This window comes from Aulonocara stuartgranti (assembly GCF_965226115.1).
Source record: "Aulonocara stuartgranti genome assembly, chromosome: 19".
In the NCBI taxonomy this organism is placed as follows: Eukaryota; Metazoa; Chordata; class Actinopteri; order Cichliformes; family Cichlidae; genus Aulonocara; species Aulonocara stuartgranti.
In genome coordinates, this window is record NC_138955.1 from 31443959 (window position 1) to 31466196 (window position 22238).

Sequence of the window (22238 nt, forward strand, 5' to 3'; positions counted from 1 at the left end):
AAAATGAACGTACTCCCAAGACTCCTCTATTTATTTAGAACTTTGCCTGTTGAAGTAAGTCAAACACAGTTTGGGGAATGGGACAAATGGATTTCGCGCTTTATTTGGCATGGGAAAAAAACAAGAATTAAATTTAGATCTTTACAGTTAAGCAAGGCAAAAAGGGGGGGCAACGCTCGCATGCTTACAATACTACTATTATGCATCTCAGGTCATCCCCCTGCTGCAATGGTGTAACCCGAATTTGAAAGCTAAGTGGAAATCCATAGAATTCAATACAACCCCTAAATTCCAACTACGAGCCTCAATTGCGGATAAAAAAAATTGGCAGACCGTTTAGAAGATAAAGGACCATGGATTAGCCACACTTTAAAAATATGGAATAAAGTGACTAAAATATGTGGTAGTGAACGAATACTAAAAGTATTTAGATGGTGTGCTTATGACACAGATTTTAAACCAAATGAAAGTGATAATAGATTTCAGTCCTGGATAGAGAGTGGACTAACAACATTCCATTCCTTCACACATAAAGGGACACTACAGAGTTTCCAGTCTTTACAAATAAGAAATGGCTTAAGACAAGTAGATTTCTTCAGGTTTCTTCAAATGAAGGATTACTTTAATAAACACTGCAATATCCCAAACCCAAATATGGTTGAGTCAGAAATTTTTAAGATAGTTAAATTAGCATATGATAGTTCTCTGGGAAAAGCAATCTCCAAACTATATGATGTGCTCCTTCAAGCAAGGAAGGATACTACTCAAAATGTTAAGATTAAATGGGAATTGGAATCGGGGATGGGTATAACAAACGAGAACTGGGAGAGGATTTGTAATTTTCATTGGTACTCAACAAGTTCTTTATCTTGGAGAGACCAGAGGTGTGGACTCGAGTCACATGACTTGGACTCGAGTCAGACTCGAGTCATTAATTTTATGACTTTAGACTTGACTTGAAAAAATGTTCTAAGACTTGTGACTTGACTTGGACTTTTACACCAATGACTTGGGACTTGAATTGGACTTGAACCGGTTTACTTGAAAAGACTTGATATTTTACCCCAAATATAAAATTTAACATGCATATTATATAGAGATTGAAAATGTGACGTCATTCACGGGTATAACCGCAAAGGATTCTGGGAACTCGTGGCAAGCGGTACTAGCGCACGCAGGCTTTCAATTAAAATCAGTCACACAGCGATAAAAAGAAACACAAAAATGTCAAGAAGCCGTTGTATTATTAACTGCAATAGCCGGTCACATGACAGCCACGGGAAGCCGACGGGTAAAGAGATCGGTTGTTATCGGATTACGTCGTTGAAGAGAAATTGTTCAAGCCATGTTTCCGAAGTAACAAAGAGGCGACGGGTGGCCTGGATTTCAGCCATTCAAAGATCAAATATAACGTCCTAGAACACTCCAGCTCACAGGTTAGTCTGCTCCAAGCATTTACACAAAGGTCAGTGTTTTTTAGTAATTAATGCGTCATTTTCATAACATAATTGGTGATATAGGTTACAAGCAAGTCTGGCGCTGAACAGAAATTGTCGCGCTATGCTCCTTTATTTATTGTGCATAAATAGTGAATTGTCCTGACACAATATTGCGTTTCGCTTCTGTTATTATGGTACATTGACAAAAACATATACTTTTATTCACAGGATAAAACAGGTTTTTTGTATCACTAATTGTCCAGTGCGATTACAACATACAATATTATTGTCACTGCTACATTTCTGTGATGCTACCAGAAATTATTTCCACTACTAATTAATTACCGTTGAGCTCAAAGGTCCTATTAATAAACGGTTAACGAATGTGTATTTATGACGACGATTTGTGAGACTGGTAAACTTATGATACGTACGATGGTCTTTCGTTCTACACGGTGCGTTTCAAGGTCCTGCACCCATCCGTCGGTAAACTGTACCTGGGCTTGTTGCAGTGACCTGAAGTTACTAAACTTCATGAGTGTGTGCACTCACTCCAAGAACCGTATGATTATAAATATGCATATAAATATGCTAAGATGAGATAGCTGACTTCATCTAACTAGCAAATGTTTTCCAGGCTACGTTGGTGATGCAGTTTTTTTTTAATGTGTATGATATTTTTGTCATGCGATTTTAAAGCCGGTCCTACAACCGCATCCAAGAATAACATGCAGCTTATCTCAGAACCGTCGGTGAAAATTATTCTTGGAGCTAGGTTTAATTGAGCTGCATTTTAAAGAGGTGCAATTTCACAATTTGTGTATATTTTCTAAGTTCACTATTTTGTCATGTGTTGAGAAAAACACAGATTTTAAAATTACATGGTCTAATATTTACATTTAGCATAACTGCAACATTATTTTTTCGTTTTTTTTTTTTAAAGACTCGAAAGGACTTGAAATTCAAAGTTTCAGACTTGTGACTTGACTCGGACTTTTACACCAGTGACTTGAGACTCGACTCTGACTTGCCTGACATTACTTGAGACTTGACTTGAGACTTGAGGATAAAGACTTGAGACTTACTTGAGACTTGCAAAACAATGACTTGGTCCCACCTCTGGGAGAGACCACTGTTGGAAGAACATTATTAGATTTTTCAAAACCCCTCATCAAACTAAATATAAAAATGGGACAGCAGAATGCTGGAGATGTGGATCAGAAGAGGCACATCATTATCATATCTTTTGGGACTGTCCTAACTTAAAAAATTACTGGCTGGGAATCCCTAAAACTTTGTGTGAGGTTTTTAAGATAAAATTTGACATCAATTTTGTAAATTTGTACTTGGGCTTGGTTGCTGGCTCGGTCCGGGGAGGGGACACAAAACTCTTACAAGCGCTATTAGCGGCCAGCAAAAAATCAATAACCAGAAAGTGGTTAAATCCAACTCCGCCAACACTTGAGGAGTGGTTTAATGTGGTTTTCGAAATATTTAAAATGGAAAAATTGACATTCTTTTTAAAAATTCGAAAAGACAAATTTTATAAAATATGGAATAAATGGATTAGCTTTGTGTCCCCCATCCGCCCTGAATTTAGGTAAGACCAGCCCTGAATTGGTGTATCTCCCATGTATTGTACAATGTCAGGTTGACCCTCAACTTCATAATATGTACCTAATGTAGTCGTTGTAAATAAGTTAAATATGCTGCATTATGTAACACACTGTCAAGCCAATGAGTTATTTTTTTTTGTTATCAGAATGTAAAACAAAAGGACTAAGAAAAAGGTTGTTTTTTCTTATCCTTTTTTTTGGCTAAATAATGTCAATGCACTTTATTGTAACAAGTCCTTTTTTTTCTCTTCAATAAAAATATAATTAAAAAAAAAAGAGATAGTCTGAAGTTTGTGAAATTGTCCAGCAATCAGAAGATGATAAAGGGATGGACATAACAGCCTGTGGTGTTCAGTGGCGGTCCTAGCCTGTTTGGAGTCCCGGGCGAACACTCCCTCTGGCGCCCCCCCCGCCCCATAAAAACACACTGATAGTTTCAGGATGAGCTGCCATTATCCAATCACACATCTGCTTACCTGCATCTTTTGCTCGTTTCTCTTCTTTTCTATTTTTTCTAAACTGAGCACCTGATGGCTTTGAACTTTTCTTGTCCATCTTCCATTGGTTTTAATTGTGCACTCCAGTATGAACACAAATCCACCAACTCGAGGATCACCACAACATAACCTAACAGACGTACACCCAAGTTCACAGATTCTCTTTGTCTAAGGTGTATTTCTGGGATTTCACACAACCCAGGATTCAAATCATGAATACATGATGGGCTTGGATTTACAACATTATAAATGAAATGTGCTCTATTTGGAAGCAGCCGGTGTTGTGCCAAAAAGTGATTGTCTGCCAGAAAGTGATTGCCGTCCGCGGGAGCGCGCGCAGCTGCTTAAAGCTGCAGCGCCTGGATTACTTGCGTTGCCAGCTACTTCTGTGCAACTGATATAACGTGGGGGAAAAAAACCCAAACACATTTATGCCTTTGTTATTAGGCAAAGGTATGCATTTATGGAGCTTTAACGTTTCTTGTAACCGAATTATGACGCTTGTCAGAAGGTTGCTTTCAGTGTGTAGCGCAGTCACGAATGACTACACGCATCACGATGGAATAATTAATGCCTACAGCTTTAGTATGTCTACTCTCGTTGTTCATATTTGTTATAAGACTGTCGAATAGTAGTTAAAACAATAAAGACCTATTGTGCCAGTATCACCATGACTCTTTCTTGTTTGTGCAGAATAACGACTGAGAACATGGCATTTTAGCGCTACCAAAAAGTGATTGTGGCCTATAACTTGTCACTGAAACAATATTTCTGCATCACACTTGTTGGGTATCATCCAAAAGGGTTATATGTGGCACATCATATCCCAAAACAGTCTCTAAGAAATGCTGAATAACTTTTAAAGGATCATTAATACCCATAATATGCCATTTTAAGCCTGCCAAAAAGTGATTGCCACCTATAACTTGTCACTGAAACAATGTTTCTGCTTCAAAATTGTTGGATATCATCCAGAATTGTTACATGTGACATATTATATCCCAAACACTCTCCAAGAACTGCTGAATAACTTATGCTTATTGTGTTTATATTCTGGAATATATGATCGTCCTGAAGGATGGCATCTCGGATCTGTCTCAGTGTGATGGCATTATTTGCCATCACCATGCTACAAATCTGTCTTTCCTGTTGTTCATTGAGCAGTTGTCCTCTGCCACCCACGTGAGGTTGTCGTCCAATCCTACACAAAGAACAGAATACAGTAAGTTACCAGTGTAATTGTGTTATTGTTTTACTCACAGTAACTTCACCACAATCCTAATGCAACATTGCACAGTGACTGGAATACTACTCTAAACTGTATAAATGATGTAATTCCATAGTTTACAGTAATTAGTTCAATATATTTCTTGTCATATTTAGTATCACAACATTCCACTAGTCCTCTCCACCTGCTAGTATAGACCTACTACTGTAGGCAGATGCACACAAAATCTCTACAGTAAGTTATACATTCTTTGCCTCACGCACAGTGCCCTGTCCTATACAGCATGTAACTCCATCATAGATTACATAGAGTACATACCTGTTTTCCCTGCGAAAGGTTTGGATGATGGAGGAGACTATAGAGCGAGGCACATTCGGCTGCACTCGACGACCTGCCTCTGCCATTGTGAGGCCATGGTTTATGACATGGTCTATAATCGTGGCCCGAATTTCATTCGGGACAGCACAGTGTCTTCGCGCTCCTCGGGCTCTTCCCCCTATTCCTCCACCACGCATTCTCAGTCCTCCTCCTCCTCCTCCTCTTCCTTGAGGAAGAGCTTCCCCTTGTCCGTTTGCTTGGCCTTGTCTATCCATGTTCAGAGCCTCGGACTGGCTCTGGTCAAGCTCTATATATCCGTGTTTGGCAGCACACAATCATGGAACACACCTGTGTGTGACGCTCCCCCTTCGTTAGTCTAGTTTCACCTGACTGTCAATGACTGTCATCAATTTATCAAATATTCAAAGAAATTCATGTATGGTATTCATGGTATTATGTTCTTGACCAATTTTGACAATTGAACAGACAGTTGTGCATGCGAGTACTTATACAATGACATCATGCTGACATGTTTTGGAGGAATAATCATTAGACTGAGAATCAACTAATCAGTTTAGATCTACAGGATCTATTCATTTGGAAAATGTGCTAAATGTGGGCTAACTGTATAACTGTAGGCTACGTGTACTTAATCATTTGCAAAGATGCACTGAGACAACTGAGACATGTACTAAGGCATTTGCCATTTGATAAAATGAATGAGAAATGCCATTCTGTTGTGAACATTTGCCAAGAGGTTTGGAGGTTTGTCTGTGTTATTTTGAGAATGTCATTTCTGTTTCAAGAAATGAGCCAAACCAATCGAGAAAAACTGTAGCAAACATGCCATATTATCCATATTCATATGGATAAAAAGTGTCTTTTTTTGCCAGCATCTACGAACAAATATAATTCTATGAAGTTCTTCTATATAGTGTGTAACTGTTATTACATTTATTGCTAATGCAGTCATATGGCACACTGACCTCTGAGGAAATTTTAGATGGCACTCATCATCAGAAAGGTTGCTGACCCCTGGTGTATTGTATGTACGGTCGGCAAGGTCAATTTCAGATGCAGGCAACTGCAACCGACAAAATAAAGGCATCCATTCATTCCTACAAGACTGCTAAAGGAAGTCATTCAATTAATTAATGTTTTAATCTTAAATATGATCTCTATTAAGCAGACATGTACCACAGGCCTTCAAGCTGGTATTAGTTGAACCATAACGTAAAAGACCCAGCTGTTTTAACTAATTGTAGGCCAATCTCCAGCCTTCCTTTTATCTTCCAAATCCTTAAAACAGCAGTTGTAAGCTAACTGATCATCTGTGGATGAATGGTTTATTTGAAGAGTTTGGGTCAGGTTTCAGAGCTCATCACAAAACCTAAACACTTTTAGTGAAGGTCAGCGTTAAAGGAAACTTATTGTCCCCAGTGGGAAATTGATTTGCAGTTTGTCCACACACCGAACAACACAAAACCCCCAAACAAGCAAAAGAGGAAGAACATCCCAAATTTTATCTGTAGCAACAAAGTGCAATGTGCAGTAGTGATGGCAACAACACTTATGGCTTAGTGTTATTGAGCATAACAATAGCAGCAGGTATAAAAGACACTCTATGTCTCTCGGTCTTCCCTGCGGCACTTTATACCAGCGACCTGAGGGAAACAGGTGAAAGTCTCTAAAGAGAGGATGGTCTGAACATGACATGACAGAGGTTGCCTTCCTCAGCACTGAGCTGATTAAAACAGATTCAATAAAACTTTTATAAAAAAGGTAATCATCTGAGGTGAAACGTTAAAATCTCCTTAAAAAGTACAATCGTTGTTTTACCTTTTTTTCCCTGTAGAGTCAAAATGTGACTCAAAGGACAGAGCCTTATCAAGAGCAACCTCCAAATACTTATGACTATCCACCAGTTCAATGGCTGCACCATTTACTACTGTTGGAGGGGGGCTTCCTGAAGTAAATTACCATGTCCTTAGTTTGTAAGGTTTTGATCTTTAAGGACTGATCACACCAAGAAGCAAACTCATCCACAGCAGGTCCATGGGAATACTCTTCACCATGAAGGACGCGTACAATGACTGTGTCATCTGCATATTTAATGAAATGCCTTTCAGCCTGTGTACTATGACAGTCATTAGTGTACAAAATATATAGCAGGGGAGAGAGAAAACAAAGCTGTGGTGAACCAGTGGAAGAATTCAGCTGATTGGAAAAACAGCCGTTTACTCTCACACACACTGAGATCTGTCAGTTAAAAAGTCTAAAATCCAACCAAGGTTACAAATGATCTTCTTATGGCCTCTGACAGTGGACTCATCTCTGTGCTTGTCCTGCTAGACAGCAGCGTTCGACACTGTCGACCATAATGTTTTATTACAGTGATTATAGCATGTTGTAGATATTAATGGTACTGTGCTGCAGTGGGTTGAATCATATCTATATAATAGACTCTGACTTTGTAGACTTTGTTCATGTAAATGGAGACTCCTCTTCGTTATCTTCCTCCAGTCTCCAGTAAAACTGTGAGGAACTGGCTCCCTGTCAAATCCAGAATTGAATTTAAAACCTTTGTCATCACATACAAGGTCTTGAATATCCTATTTTCATTTCATATATTCATATATTTGTTAGCTGTTGCCTTCCTTTGGGCTTGAAACAAACTGTCCATTCTCCCCATCCCTTAGCATCAACTAAGCATTTTTGCCCAGAGAACTGCCACCAACTGAATATATTCTCTCTTTCTTTACAATCCAATGTAAACCATAGAAAAATGACAGTAGTTTCTAAACCACTCAGACCAGTCTGCATGGCACCAACAGTCATGCCACTTTCAAAGTCCCTTTTTTTTCATTTCCCATTCGGTGCCTAATTTGAATATCAGAAGGTCGCTCTGATCTGTTGAGGCCATACAGCAACTGAAACATCAGCTGTCCCACATTTTTGAGAAGTGTTTAGATAAAACAGGGCAGCTAATCAGCGAAATTGGGCCAATCAAATGTGAAAAAGTGGCATTTCTACAAATCTAACTTTAATTTACTCATATAACAATGTAATATTATTAATAATATTTTTATGTGATATTGTTGTTAACATAATTTAATGGATTTAAATTATACTGAAACACATGGATTATTCCACCCTCTTGCAAGAAAGCCTACGTTTACTGTCTCCTTGATGCTTGAGATTTGGGAGCAGGAAGACAGTCTGACAAGGTCGAGGTATGAAAGAGGAGGAATGAGTCAGAAGCACGACAGCATACATGCATGTGAATGAGAGGCAAACATTCAGTGAAGATGCAAGGAGCAGAGGTAGTGAAGGCAGGTAACTTTAAATACCTGAATCCATCCAATGTGCACAGGAGAGGTGAAGAGGAGAGTGCGTATTTAAACTGGATCTGCCTTTTAATCTTATTTAGTATAATAATTGTTTTATGTACGTCTTATTTTGACTTCTGTGTTTGCTTGTTTTATATTTTATTTTTATAAGTTATATATCATTTTATATGTAAGTTACTATGTTTGTGTGTGCATGTGTGCGTGTGTGTGTGTTTATCTGGTTAAATTCAGTTTGGTTCAGACAAGTCTTCACGATAAAAATCCTTAATATGTTTTTGAAATTTGGTTTTGAAACATGTAAATCTATTTTTCTGTTTCCAGGCTGTGTATCTATTCATTTAGTGGCACAGCAATTACTTACATCAATACTGTGATTTTAAACGAGGGCTTCTGTTTAAACTGCAGGACAGATGAAAACCTGGTTGGATTCATTACAAACATAATCCAAAGCATAAAAACAAGGAGCTGAAAGCTATGACGAAAAAATAGAATAAATGTTTAAATATTGATCAGTCAAACCTGAGAAACTGATCAGTGTTTGTCTTACTGTCATTCAAGTACAGAGGTTAATTAGAGCCTTTGTTGAATGCTGAGCATCATAAGAAAAGAAAATAACGGGACGGTCTAGTATTAAGTCTTGACAGATAAATGCTTCACGCTCTGCTGCAAAAGCAGCCGTCAGTAATTTCTCCAGACCGTGGTCAAATTTGGTGCCATTTTTTGCCTACACACCTAACTTCTTACGTCAAATGATGTGCCGCACAGGTTCACAGGATTCTCGCACTCTGCCAAATCTCATCAGAATCCAACTGACATACAAGATAACGCGTCACCACAGCTTACACATGAACCGTGTGTGAGCTCCAATCCTGTCCCAAGCACGACACCAGTGCGTTTGTTCAAGAAAGATTATATAAAGATAAACATTGGGTGTGATTTTTAAACAGACGCTGAATGAATCACATGGATGGATTACTTTCACATACTTTATTCATAAAATCACAGATGCATACTTCTCATTCATACAAAACGCAGCCAGTTATATTCAGTGTTCTTTGGAGTCAAAGTCTTTTACTGAACCAAAACTTCTGTTCTGGCTGTGATGTACACTTCAGTGCAGCACATCAACAGAAACCTTTCCTTCAGTTTCAGGTATACTTTTCTCAGGGGAGATTGTGCATCAGTAGAGGTATCAAGTGCAACTCTCTGCATGTGCGTAGCTCTCACGCTAAGCTGGGCTCCAGGCCAGCGTTGTCGGCACCCGCCGAGAGCCTGTTGGTTTTGGAGTGGGTCATGTTCCAGCGCTGCATTCTCCTGCGGTAATTTTCAGAGTCCACTGTATCCATGTGAGCTGATTTCAAAACTGTAGATGGGTGCAGTGTGTTGCATAAAGCTTGAAAAAACAGCCTGTAGAGAAGAGCACATCAGTCAGTCCTCTAGAGCTGTGGCTGCACGTGACATTTTCAAACTTCATTGATTTCGCCTTTTTTTCTATTAACGACTTCGCTCTAAAGCAGTGGTTCGGTTTAGACTCTGCTTCATGCTGATAAAAGTCCTAATTTAGAAAACAATATGTAACGTGACATTTTGATTAGACTTTAACAAGCAAGCGGTTCCTTGTGGAGTGCCAGCCAAGTCTGGCTCCTGACATATATGATGGTGCTGTTACACGTTTGTTGCCTTACAATTAAGTAACGTCAAACCTTACACCCTCAACATTGACTGAAAACAGCTCAGTTAGTTTGTGAGTAAAGAACTATACTCAAGACAAAAACACATCACAACAACACGTCACCTTAAGGTACTCTCACTCACTGATAAGGGAAAATAAAACTAACCCACTCTAAGTTTGATCAACCCCCATTTCATTCCAGTCAGTTTTAGGAACACACACACCAAAAAACCCCTCTGGGTTTTTTAAAAATGCGGACCAAAAGAAGGAAGTTTGGCCCTTCCAAACAAAATATGCACAACATTTTATTACTTCTTCTTCTCTTTAAACAAATAGACCAGGCCGTTCGAGGTAGGCCACTCCTGGTCCGCTGTTGGAACGAACTCCTGATGCAGCCGTTTGTTTAGCCTACCCTCAGACTTACTAAGTGAGGAGGATATAAATATGTTTGTGTTAGACGGAGTGAATGGGCTGAGCCCCTACTGAAACCCCAAAACCATGAAATCCAGCTGGTTAGCTGGGCTTGGACGTATATGCAATAAATAAACACAGAATAGGTGGCCTTCTGGCTATCAGTGTAAAATCATGCATCATGCATATGTTACTTACTACACACACTATGTAAAGTATGTTTTTAATCATATAAAGTCACATTAAAATAGTTTTATTTGTTCCTGTGAAAAACTGAGTACAACTCATGATTCAGTGGCTTATAGAAAGTCCTTTAACAGTCTGTATCATCACTGGGGAGGAATTCTGCTGCACTCTTCTCTTTGTTTCTTCAGTTGTTGAGATTTCCAGGCATTTGTTTCTGCAGCGCTCTCTCAACATCCAACCGCAGCATTTCAATTTCAGTTCCTTGTTTCTTTTCTTTTTCAGCCACTCAGAGTTGCTGATTTACTTGAGGTCACTGTCCTGTTGCACAGCGTCAGTGACAGCAAAGTGCCCAGGTCCTGTAGCTGCAGCATAACAAACTGTTCTCGTTTGCTCGGATGCAACCTAAACCATACTGCTGTTCTCTTTACATGAACAGACTTTCTCCTGAAAACTCTTACAAGAAAGCCACACTTGCTCAGCACCAGTAGGGGGTGCAGCTATCAATTATTTTAGTAATCAAGTAATCCATTTATTATTCCACTGTTTAATCAAGTAATCAGATAAGAAATACTTTTGTCTTATTAATGAGAAATAGTAACTATTCAAAAGAGAAAGTTGAACTGCATACAACACCTGTCAAAAACCCCTCAACCCTTTGATTGTATGTACGTACCATATTTAAATTAAACTTTTAAAGAAAACTTTTTCTTAAATGCAAAATTATATAAATAATCTCATGTACTGTCAAAGGTCAAATCAAATAAGATAAATGTACCTTTGCTCTGTCTGCCTGAAAAACTTTCAAATTAGGGAGCAAGTTTTTGTGCTGCTGAAAACAGATGCAATGATGATGAACACATTAAGTAATGTAAATAATATTTAAGTATTCAACCCGTAGCTGGACTGGCCATCGGGCATACTGGGCATTTGGGCCGATGGTGATTTTTCGTTTTTATGGGCCGATGTTTTTTTGTTTGTTTGTTTTTTTGTAACTATATAAACAATAAAATGTGGTGGATTGTCCAGATGCTGGCAGATGTGTAAAATGTAAAAATAACTCAGTTGTTTGGTGGTGGCTATGGCGGAGCTTCCACAGAGGCGGCAGGTGGATGAGGGAAGGGGAGGCAGGAGGAGCAGAGACCCGAGGCGGCCGCCGGTCCGAGTGTCAGGTGAACTGAACTTCAGGTAAGAAGTTATGACCTGCAGTCTCTCTGGGTCAGATATAAACTAAGTTTAGGTGGAGTTTATTTTCGTTGTGCTGACTTTTTACCGTCAGTTGCAATAACTCGTACTGTGTTCTAGCCAGCTTGACGGAGTTTCTATACAGCTGGGTGGTGCTATGATGTTACTGATAGTGAACTTTATTTTATTCATAAGGTTAGTTATTAGAGTTTCCAACCATTCCGTAAAAAACTGAATCGTCTCGCATTCAGAGAAAATATTACGCGTTTCGTGTTGAGGTGAAAAGGAACAGTTTGTCCCGGACTTCAGCTACAATGGAAAAGACACAAAGCTGGAGTTATTCTGTGCACAGCTGTTTCTTCTTCTCTCATCCTCCCTCTCCTGTTGCTACTTATCATGAAACTGATCAATGATCAGCTGATCAGCTTTTCTCTCGTTTGTTTGTCGCCCACTTTGCGCCAGAAAGAGGAAACCAGCGGATGTCGCGCTAAACAACAGCAGCACGTTTAAGCTTGATCAGCTGTTGTTAGAATTTATTTAATATTACTTTCTAGTATCAGCTGATGTTTGCTGGAGCCACAGCTGTAAAGCTGCTGGTCATGATGTCGGTTTGGATATGTGGTGAGAGGGAAACATGAAGATGAAACCAGGAGATGTCCTTACTGGATCATCAGAGCTGAACAGGTGATGGAGAAACAGGTTTACCTTTTAGGTGACATGGATGAGTTGAAGTTATGAACTGTTTCTGAGAGACAAATAACACCAGGATCCTTTTTTAGGTAGCTGACAGCTGGTAACTGTGCAGGGGCGGATCTAGCAAAGTGTTGCCAGGGGGGCAGGTAGGGCATTAACAGGGAGAGGGGGGCACAAAGAAAGACTTTCTTATTCTCATTTAAAATGTCTCGCTGTTATTAAATAATTATCTGAATCTTGCGAACAAAGTTTTTATCTGACGTAAAATGTATAGAAATCGTACATATACCAACAAGACTGTACATCACTGTCACAACAGCGCTGTTTTCATTCAAAGGCTTTATGGCTTTAATACCTGGTGGGCCGGTCTCTAGTCAAAATGCCCGGGCCCAATCTAACAACAACGAGTTTAATGGCATGTGTAAAAAAAATGTGGCTTATGAAAAAAAGCTCTTATTTTCATATTTTTAAATTCTAATGCAACTGAATTAACACAATGTTTAACATTAGAAACTGTAATTCATGCTTTTATTACATCACGCCTGGATTACTGTAATTCCATTTTAATAGGAGCTGGGCACTTTGTCACACTTACAATTAGTGCACAATGCTGCGGCTCGATTTTTAACTGGTAGAAGGAAATTCGACCGCATCACTCCGGTTTTGGCCTCCTACATCGGCTTCCAATCAAATTTAGGATCCGTTTTAAACTTCTTTTATTGGTTTTTAAATCTTTAAATGGTTTGGCACCCGTTTATTTGTCTGATTTGTTGAAAGCCTTATGTTCCCACTCGTTCCCTCTGGTCAGCTGAGCAACTGCTGCTTTCAGTCCCTAAGTCACGGCTGAAACTCAGAGGAGACCGGGCGTTCTCTGCTGTGGCCCCGTTGCTTTGGAACAATCTTCCTCTTAATATTAGACAGGCTACATCAGTGCCGTTTTTAAGTCCAGATTAAAAGCCTATTTTTATTCTCTGGCTTTTAACTCTTTGGATGACCTATTAACTTAATGACCTATTAAATTAACAGGTCATCTGCATAACTTCTGAGGGTTACTGCAGATTACTCTCTGTGTGTGAATGGAGCAGCTACAAAGTTCGTTTTTCTTCACGTTGGAGTTGATCAGGTGCTTTGATGAAGGACTCGGCACTCTAGATTTTTCCCAGCAAAGGTTTTAATGGTCATCACTGGAACTGTGCTCCTGTTTTGGACGCCAGAAACACGTTTTCTTTCACTCAACCTGAGCTCGGTTTCTCGGTAACGCCTCCGCCTCTTCGTGGTGTGTAAACTACGGAGCCCCTCTGATGACATGGTCCAAAACATAAATAAATTGTGGCCACAAAATTCTACTTTGTGCCCTCGAAATACTTTTTGTGGCCATGAATTGGATAGAACGTGGCAACGAATTATGCATTTGTGGCAACGAAATAGATAACGTGCGCACAACATATTGATACAATTCCTGGACAGCTGCGTAGAGACATAAGCATAAGTAGGCTAAACCTATGCACCGTGGACAGAGACGGTATGATTGAGTTTTATTTTAGGCTGGGAATGAGCTACAAATGCATTCTGAAAAGCCTGCAATGCAAGGAACCATTATTACGGAGAGACATTTAAACAGGACATCGAGAGCCCAGTTGCTTTACAGACGTAAGTAGGACCTGGACACCGGGATAGATTTTATTGTCAACCAACTGCAAGGGAAGGATCACGGTTATCGGTCAAGTGTTTCATGGGCACAAATTAGCATTTCATGCGCACGTTATACCTATTTGGTGCCCTTGAAATAGTATTTTGTGGCCTCAATATATTTATTTTTTGGACCATGTCATCAGAGGGGCTCCGCAGTAAACAGATGGATTCTGGGAATCCATCCTACCAGGAAAAACATCCTACCCAATGTTTTTGCGCAGACGCGGCGCATGCGCACAACACCAACGCCGAATTAACTTCCTTTTCTCTCACCCATCCGGAATACTTCTTAAGGTTATGGTCAGTCGCAGGTCACCGTCAAATTATAATACGGGTAGGACGTTTTGCCAGAGTAGGATGGTTTCTCAGAACACCGGCTCCATGTTAAACTGTCCCAGAGTCATCATCACTGCGGCTGCTAGCAGCGTTTCTGTTTCAAACTGAAGGCTGTGTGGGCTTCATGTTGTCAAAACGTTATAGTGCAGGTCTGTTTTTAGTAGCAAATGCGGGTAAAGCACTCGCGGTCGTGTCGTTTAACACGTCGACACACTACAGGGCCTCGTGTGAAACGAAACATTGTAGCAAAGAATTTTTTGTGATTTTATTACTCAGTGAATTGTTGTAGCCCTATTTCAGTCTTTGCCTAATTTCACTGTAATGAACTTTAATATTAAAAGGTGAACTGCATCTAGCTGTCGGACTGCCAAAACCAGTCCTGTGAGAATCTTTTTTTTTGTTTACAACTGTAGTTATGTGTGTCGGGCTGTTTACTATTTACACATATATATAATACATGGAATTGTATGATTTCAGTTTTAAAACCATATAATTAAAGGTTAATATTTAAACCTTTTCCTAACAGGATCCCTTAAAGTGCTGTTGCCTACAGCTTATTATATATGTTTCTTTAAAAATACTGCAATATTTTATTTATGTATTAATTTTGATTGGTCCAATTAAAATTAGTGTTTCCAAAAATAGAAAATTGGAGACTCCAAAAGACCCCTGGAAACCATGGTAACCAGCACTATTTTACCTGAAGCATATGTCTGGTCATAAACAAATTAAAATATTTGTATTTAAAAACGATCCTGGATATCTGGGTAATGTTTTAGCAATGAAAGTGATGTCAGGTTTCCTGGGCTGTTGACTCAGTGTTTTCAGTTTGTACTTTGTCTCTGTTTATTTTCCACGTGCGTCCGGTTTTCTTGTGTTCGCCTCTGTCTGTGTGCATTCAGTCAGCCAGTCGTCTCATGTCCTGCTCATCCTGCCTTCACAATAAACATCCTCAACCAGCCTGCGAGTCCTGCGTTTGAGTCCACTCTGCCACATTGTTTAATTGAAATATGGAAACCACTGGAGTGACAAAACAAATTCAGTGTATAGCTGTGTCGGTGATGACGACATTGGCACCTCCAGGTGTCATTAGAGTAAAGCTCTTTATTATTAATGAGTTATGAAGTGCCCCCAAAGGAAATACACTACCTGTACATGAGTTTTTGCAGTGTGTGTGTGTGCGCGTACCTGGGTAACAGAGCTGCCACAGTAGTGAGAACACATGTGATATAGAAAAGAGAGTGGGACATTTGGAGTAACTCAATCCCCAGAGGGTTGACAGGGGGGCTGCAGGTCACACAGAAGCCACTGAGGAGCAGTACAAAACCAAAATAGGAAGTGCAGCTGAGCACCAACACGACCATATGAATCCATGTCTGCAAAAAAGAAAAAGATTCAAAACTCCAGAGCACAACTAAAGAGAGAGAGCTGCTCCTGAATCTTTCCATTTTCAGTTCTGACTTGGATTACATTTTTCCTCACGCTCTACACCAAAGGTCGCAAACCTAAATGAGCTGAGGGCCACTGCTGCCACTGTCATCTCATGTGAGGGCCACTTTAGTGTTCAAGTCGTACAAAAAACAATCAAACAACAAAAAGTGTAGTTTTTCTTTTGTTTTTTAAATTTCAAATATTGTACAACAAACTGCAAACTTGAATGCAGATTCTTGTTTCGCACTCTTAACTAACTGAAGCCTTTCATTGAACTACCAGATAAACACATTGGTCCTGTCTTTGCGGACAGACACGTGCAGCACTAATTTTGTTCGTATGTAACAAATCAAAGTGCAGACATAAGTGTACACATTAGTGTGCGACTCTCACTGAACTAACACAGCCAATCCCTCAGCATGTTCGTGCTCTCTGCTCATCTTGCCTTCATATTAAATCATTTAAAGAATTTATTTTAAGATTGCACACAACAGCAAACAAATCTTCAAGGGACAAACTGCATTAGATTTCATCAGGTCAACAAGTAGTGGTGACCTGTGCCGTGAGTTTGAGACCCCTGCTGTACCCCCTAATATAACACACATAACCTTTAAGCTACACACTTGTTATTGTAAAGGCAAAGTAGCTGAGACACAGCCCAGCTGAAGTATAAATGATTTTGAGTGGTGGTGGTGAGTCTGACCAGCGTGTTGCTCTCGATCACTTGGTGCAGCAGAATAATGAAAAGTGCTGATGCGTTGATCGGTGAGCCAAAGGACAGCACCCCAACATCTGATCCTGCGTATGCCTGTGAAAACAGAAAAAAGTCCCCTAAAACACTCTCACATGAAAATCTTAGAACATGAGGAGAAGACAGACAGACCCACGTGCATGTAAATAGAAGGAATGTGATAAGTAACGATTTGCATGGTGTACTTACAAAGTAAGGCACAAAAAAGCAAACGAGGCTTTGGTAAAAAGCATCCAGGACCGTGATCCAGAACATGTATGGAACAAACGTCTGTGAAGACATCACAATCATCTGTTACACTTTCTAAACAAATATGAGTGTTACTGATGTCACACATGCAATACTTGTTTGGCTAACACAGGCCACGACACTTCAATGAAAAACAAATGACCCATGCTTAACGATAATGAGGTAATGAGCTAGGCCAGAGGTCAGCGGTAGCACACAGATAAAAGGACCAACAGAAGTATGTTGGGACATGATCATATGAACCAGCAGGTGGTGTCGGTATGCATTTCTTTTTGTGAATTGTGATTTTTCTACTATATGTAATGTACACATGTATGGCTATGATAGTGCCCTATTTTCCATCTTCTGTTTCCTCTTTCTGTGCAAATAATAAAATGATCGCAGAAATGTAGCTGTTGACATATTAATTAAAGTGAATTTATGTGTTTTCCTGTTATACAGGACTGCTGTGATCATGTGTATGCACATTATGAGTTAGCAGCCCGGTTAGTGTGAAGCCTACATTAGTAGGTATTAGAGTTTCATCATAGCAAGTGCAGAACCAGTTTACATTCAGTAATTTAAAATACTTTGAAAGCCAAATAAATGTAGCGATCAATAAACTTTTCATAATTTAAGCAGTTTTCTTTTTTCATCGACGTGATGCAAACCTGCTGAGACTTCATGATGCTAACTGTGTCCGCTAAGGTTTTGTGTTCATAAGCTGCTCTGTTTCAGAAAATACATTTGTTAGGAGCAATGACCATACTCTAGAAAATGTTTGACAAAAATGAAAAAACAAATGAAATCCTTAAACAGCAACTGCCTTTTGTAGAGTTTGTACGTCATTTCTGTGGCATGTATGTGTTTGCAGTGACCTTGGAAGTTTGTGCATCCTGGTAGAGCTCGGGCAGCTCCATCAGAGTGTCAGCAGGTAAATCTTGGTTGAGAATGCCGTAAATGAGCGGAGGAGCTGATGTGAAGATTAGATTGAAGAGGATGAGCACCCAGGAGTTGGTCATGACACTCCCAGAAAAACCACAGAAGAACTGATACCAGAACAGCAGATTCACATACATCTGCAGGTAAGAAACACACAGTCAGCAGTGAGGAATTTCCTTACTTAATACTTTTTTTATCCTTGTGTGAACAACGAATTGCTCTAAAATCTTCTGTGTTTTGTAACGAATAAGTGCCATTTCTGGGAGATTCTTTAGTTTCAGGCAGAACATGAGCAGCTTTGGTGCAAGGAGGGAAGGAGCTCAGTGAACAACCATGCTCCATGCTGACACAGAGAACCACGGCTTTGTCGTGGTCGTAAATCACTGCACCAGCTCTTTATCCTTTCAGTGATACGATGATAAATGATTGTTCATTGATCGTATGTTTGATTTAAGCTAATAATGTGTCCTTTTGGCTCACACGTAAGGAAAACATGCAAAGTCCACATATAAAAGGCCCCCAGCTCTCTTTCTAATCAGGAACCTTCTTACTTTAAGGTGTCATTACTAATCTCTGCACAGGCAAAGCTCAATATCAACAAGTCCTCTGCATCATTGCAAGCTAGAGTAGGAAGGCTGCTGGGTGCCTCAAACCTGTGTGAGGTGTTTTGGGTTTGTGAGACTAGTGTTGACCTCAGGACAGATTTGAGACATGCTGGGAGAGCTGGACTCAGTGGCCGGGGAGAAGACCTGTCCCACAACAGGAACCCTCCAAAGTCATATTAAGTCTTATTAAATGTAGTCGTTAGTATAATAGGCAGAATAAACCGGAAACAAATATTTGGATGCAGCAACATGACAGAGACAAAACTGCTGTAAGACTAAAACAATGATTTGCTGTTGTTTTCTTGTGAGCAGGTGAGTTTAGGGATGACAGTGTAACTGCTGTGAGTTCAACACCCGCCTTAATGCGAAACGTCAGTCAAGCCGTTTATAACCTTTTTTATAAAGCTGTCAAAAAAGACTCTTACCACATTCTTGTAGATGAAGTATTGAATCATGTTTGCAAGACGAGAGTAACACCAGTGGCCGTGAACCAGCAGCAGCTTGCTGAGGTGTTTAAACCGTGAAATAGCAAAGTCACTGGACATCACAGCCTGGAGAAAGATTTAAAACAACAAAAAATGACCACAGAGCAAAATAATGAAAAGAAGAAGAAAAAACGCAAGCGTTAGCCTCATTTAGCGCCTGCTGGTGAGTGAAACCAGATGATACGGGCGAATGCAATATCACACTGAGTCTAATATAACCACAGAAAGCTACAGCTCTCAAAGAGTTCTCTGTCATGGTCTTGGATGGGAGGCTGAACTAAACCGATACTAACAAACAGTAGCTTCATAGTATTCTGTAAAGACCTCGGTTTGACAGTATTTTTTGTTATTACTAGTATTATTGTCATTTCTTTTCTTTGTTAATACCTGCATTCCCTCCTGTCCAGATATCCCAATGCCCACATCAGCCACCTGAATCATGCTTACGTCATTGGCTCCATCACCTGAAACAGCAGCATTGTTTTCCACTAGTTCGTGTCAAATTATTTCAAGCAGTGATGTGATAAATAAAGCTGACAGTACTCATGCAATGACAGATCATCTGTATTTCAAATGTTTAACAGACAAAGGGTTATGAAATGTCTTTATGGAATAATAAACAATCAGCTCCAAGCTGCTTTTCTGTTGGCTGAGTTCTTACCCACAGCCAGGGTCATGACACCAAGATGGTCCCGGATCAGCTGGACCACTTGGCTTTTCTGCAGTGGAGTGGAACGGCAGCAGATCACTGCCTTGCATCGCCGGCTCAGCTCCAGGAAGTTGCTCCTCAATTCGTCCTCCAAGGCCCAACCCAGCGTCCGGCCATCTGTGACCAGAATGAAGCTGCTGGACATGGATTCCCCATTTCCAGTAAGGGCAGTCAAACTCTCACCACCCTGGACTTCCAGTATGAGATCCTCAAATAAAGCTGCACAAGCATCCTGAAGGAAAAGAAAGGACCGTTATGTGCCTGAGCGGAGCGGAGCTGTTATATAGCAACTGTTTCTTTCATGAAATTGGTGGGCTGCTTGCTGCGAGTGAGTTCAGACATGGCTTCTCCTGCCCAGTGTTTTATTGGATTTGATTGATTGTTGGTGTTTTTTAATAAGGGGGAAAAATCCAAACCTACATGGCTCTGTGTGAAAAAGTGAATGCCCCCTAAACCTAATAACTGGTTGGGCCACCCTTAGCAGCAACAACTACAATCAAGCACTTACGATAACTGGCCACGAGTCTTTTACAGCACTGTGGAGGAATTTGGGCCCACTTGTCTTTGCAGAATTGTTGCAATTCAGTGACACTGGAGGGTTTCTGAGCATGAACCGCCTTTTTAAGGTCACGCTAGAGCATCTCAGTCTTGTGAGACTTCACCAGAGGTGCAAGCATCACAGCACATTTATGTCAAACAAAGTGAAGATAAAACACAGAAAAATATGAAGGAGATTTTCCTGGGCTGGATTTTTATAGTAGATAACCCCCAGTGAAGTGAAGCAGAGCGTCGTTACAGAGATTTTGTTAGAGACACAGCTAAGCGTTTTGTAATTTGGCATAATATGTAAAAGTTGAAATTCACTGTGAATTCGTTTACCTGCTCTTTTGCTCTTTTAGCTGTTTGGCGGTTGTTGAAATAGTTTTGTGAGCTTTAAGCTGAGATTCTGGTGTTTCTGGCAAAATACATTTATATTTAAAAATCGATGTCAGGATTTAATGAATCGATATCGCTTTATTCAATATAAAATCAATTTGAATCTGGAAATTGATGTTCTTAAACCCACTCCTACTCCTGAGGCTGCAAGTGTCTTGCTTTCGCTGTGTAGTAAATTGTCTTGAACGTTCCAGCGAATAGGTTTATGCTACAAACCTATCACTAAGCAAGCCCTCAGGCATGGACAGCTTGCTGTAATTCGAATCTTTCAGCAGCTCCAATGATTGGCTAACTATCCGAGTTGCAGAAAGCGGTTTCTGCTGCATATTGGTACTTGTATTTGTTTAGATTTTTATTATTTTATGCAGTAAAAGAAGCATTTTCTTTCCTAAAACAATGAATAACAATATAAATAAAAATAGAACACGTTCATTAGCACTGGTAAAAGTACTGGTCGATGGATGAGTCTACAAATGTCTATAGAAACCTTGTCCAGAAGAAACAACCCATCACTATGTTCCTCACCAACAAAAAGAAAGAGGACATGCTCTAATGCTCTTCTTTGCTGTACACTACATTCATCTCACACACAGTTGATTCACTGTGTACACGAACAAATGAGTTTTTAATAAGCATTTATAAGAGTGTAGACAGGATTTATAAGAAAGGTTTTTGAGGGTTTCATGACTGAAATATATAAAAATAATAAAATAATCATATGAAAAGTTTCCCTCTAGCCCTGTGGGTGGTCTATCCTTCAAGCTCGGGTCCTCTGCCTGAGGGTCCTGCGCAGTATCTTAGCTATTCCCAGGACTGCGCTCTTCTGGACAGAGATCTCTGATGTTGTTCCCGGGATCTGCTGGAGCCACTCGCCTAGCTTGGGAGTCACCGCACCGAGTACTCTGATTACCACGGGGACCACCGTCACCTTCACCCTCAACATCTTCTCGAGCTCTTCTCTCAGCCCGTGGCACTTCTCCAGCTTCTGGTTTTCCTTCTTCCTGATGTTGCTGTCACTTGGTATAGCTACAGCTATCACTACAGTACAGCTGGTTTACGCTCCTGCCTTCTGTCTCTGTGGTATGCTTCTTCAAGTGGCTGGCCAAGGCTGTAAGTCTTTGTTTGGGAGTTTCCAAGGCACGGGCAGCTCTTAGGTACCTCTTTCTTCAACTTTCTACTTTCAACTTCCCTCCGTGCTACCTTGATCTTGGCCTCTCGACTCCTTCTCCATGAACTGCGCTGCTCCTTTGGGCTGTTCATCATATAGCCAAGCATCTCCGTGATCACTGCTGCTGTGGTGTAGATCAGCTGGTTCTTTTTGGTGATGGTTGCAGTACGGACTCTCCATTATGGTGCATTTACATCTTCTAGTAGACCTTCAGAGGGTACTTAACATATTCTATGTAACCCACTACGGAGGGTCCAGCTTTACCATGATCCTATCTTTCAGGTCAGTTTCTCTCGCACTCAACACTCCATCCGTCATACTTGGGGTGTCATGGTGTGACTGCTGGGTAGTCACAGGAGCATG

The 22238-nt window shown here is 40.2% G+C and overlaps 1 protein-coding gene across 1 annotated transcript in view; it reads right to left on the reverse strand.

Annotated features, from left to right (window-relative positions):
• Window positions 1–9420: 9420 nt before the first annotated feature.
• Window positions 9421–22238, reverse strand: part of atp10d (ATPase phospholipid transporting 10D) — a 42564-nt gene continuing 29746 nt past the window's right edge. The window contains exons 16-23 of the mRNA XM_082515721.1: window positions 19724–20003; window positions 19450–19526; window positions 19003–19128; window positions 17909–18109; window positions 16992–17072; window positions 16755–16859; window positions 15809–15996; window positions 9421–9855 (exon numbers count right to left, since the gene is read on the reverse strand). Coding sequence (XP_082371847.1) covers window positions 9672–9855; window positions 15809–15996; window positions 16755–16859; window positions 16992–17072; window positions 17909–18109; window positions 19003–19128; window positions 19450–19526; window positions 19724–20003 — 1242 coding nt within the window. The 3' untranslated portion in view covers window positions 9421–9671. The remainder of the gene's footprint in view (window positions 9856–15808; window positions 15997–16754; window positions 16860–16991; window positions 17073–17908; window positions 18110–19002; window positions 19129–19449; window positions 19527–19723; window positions 20004–22238) is intronic.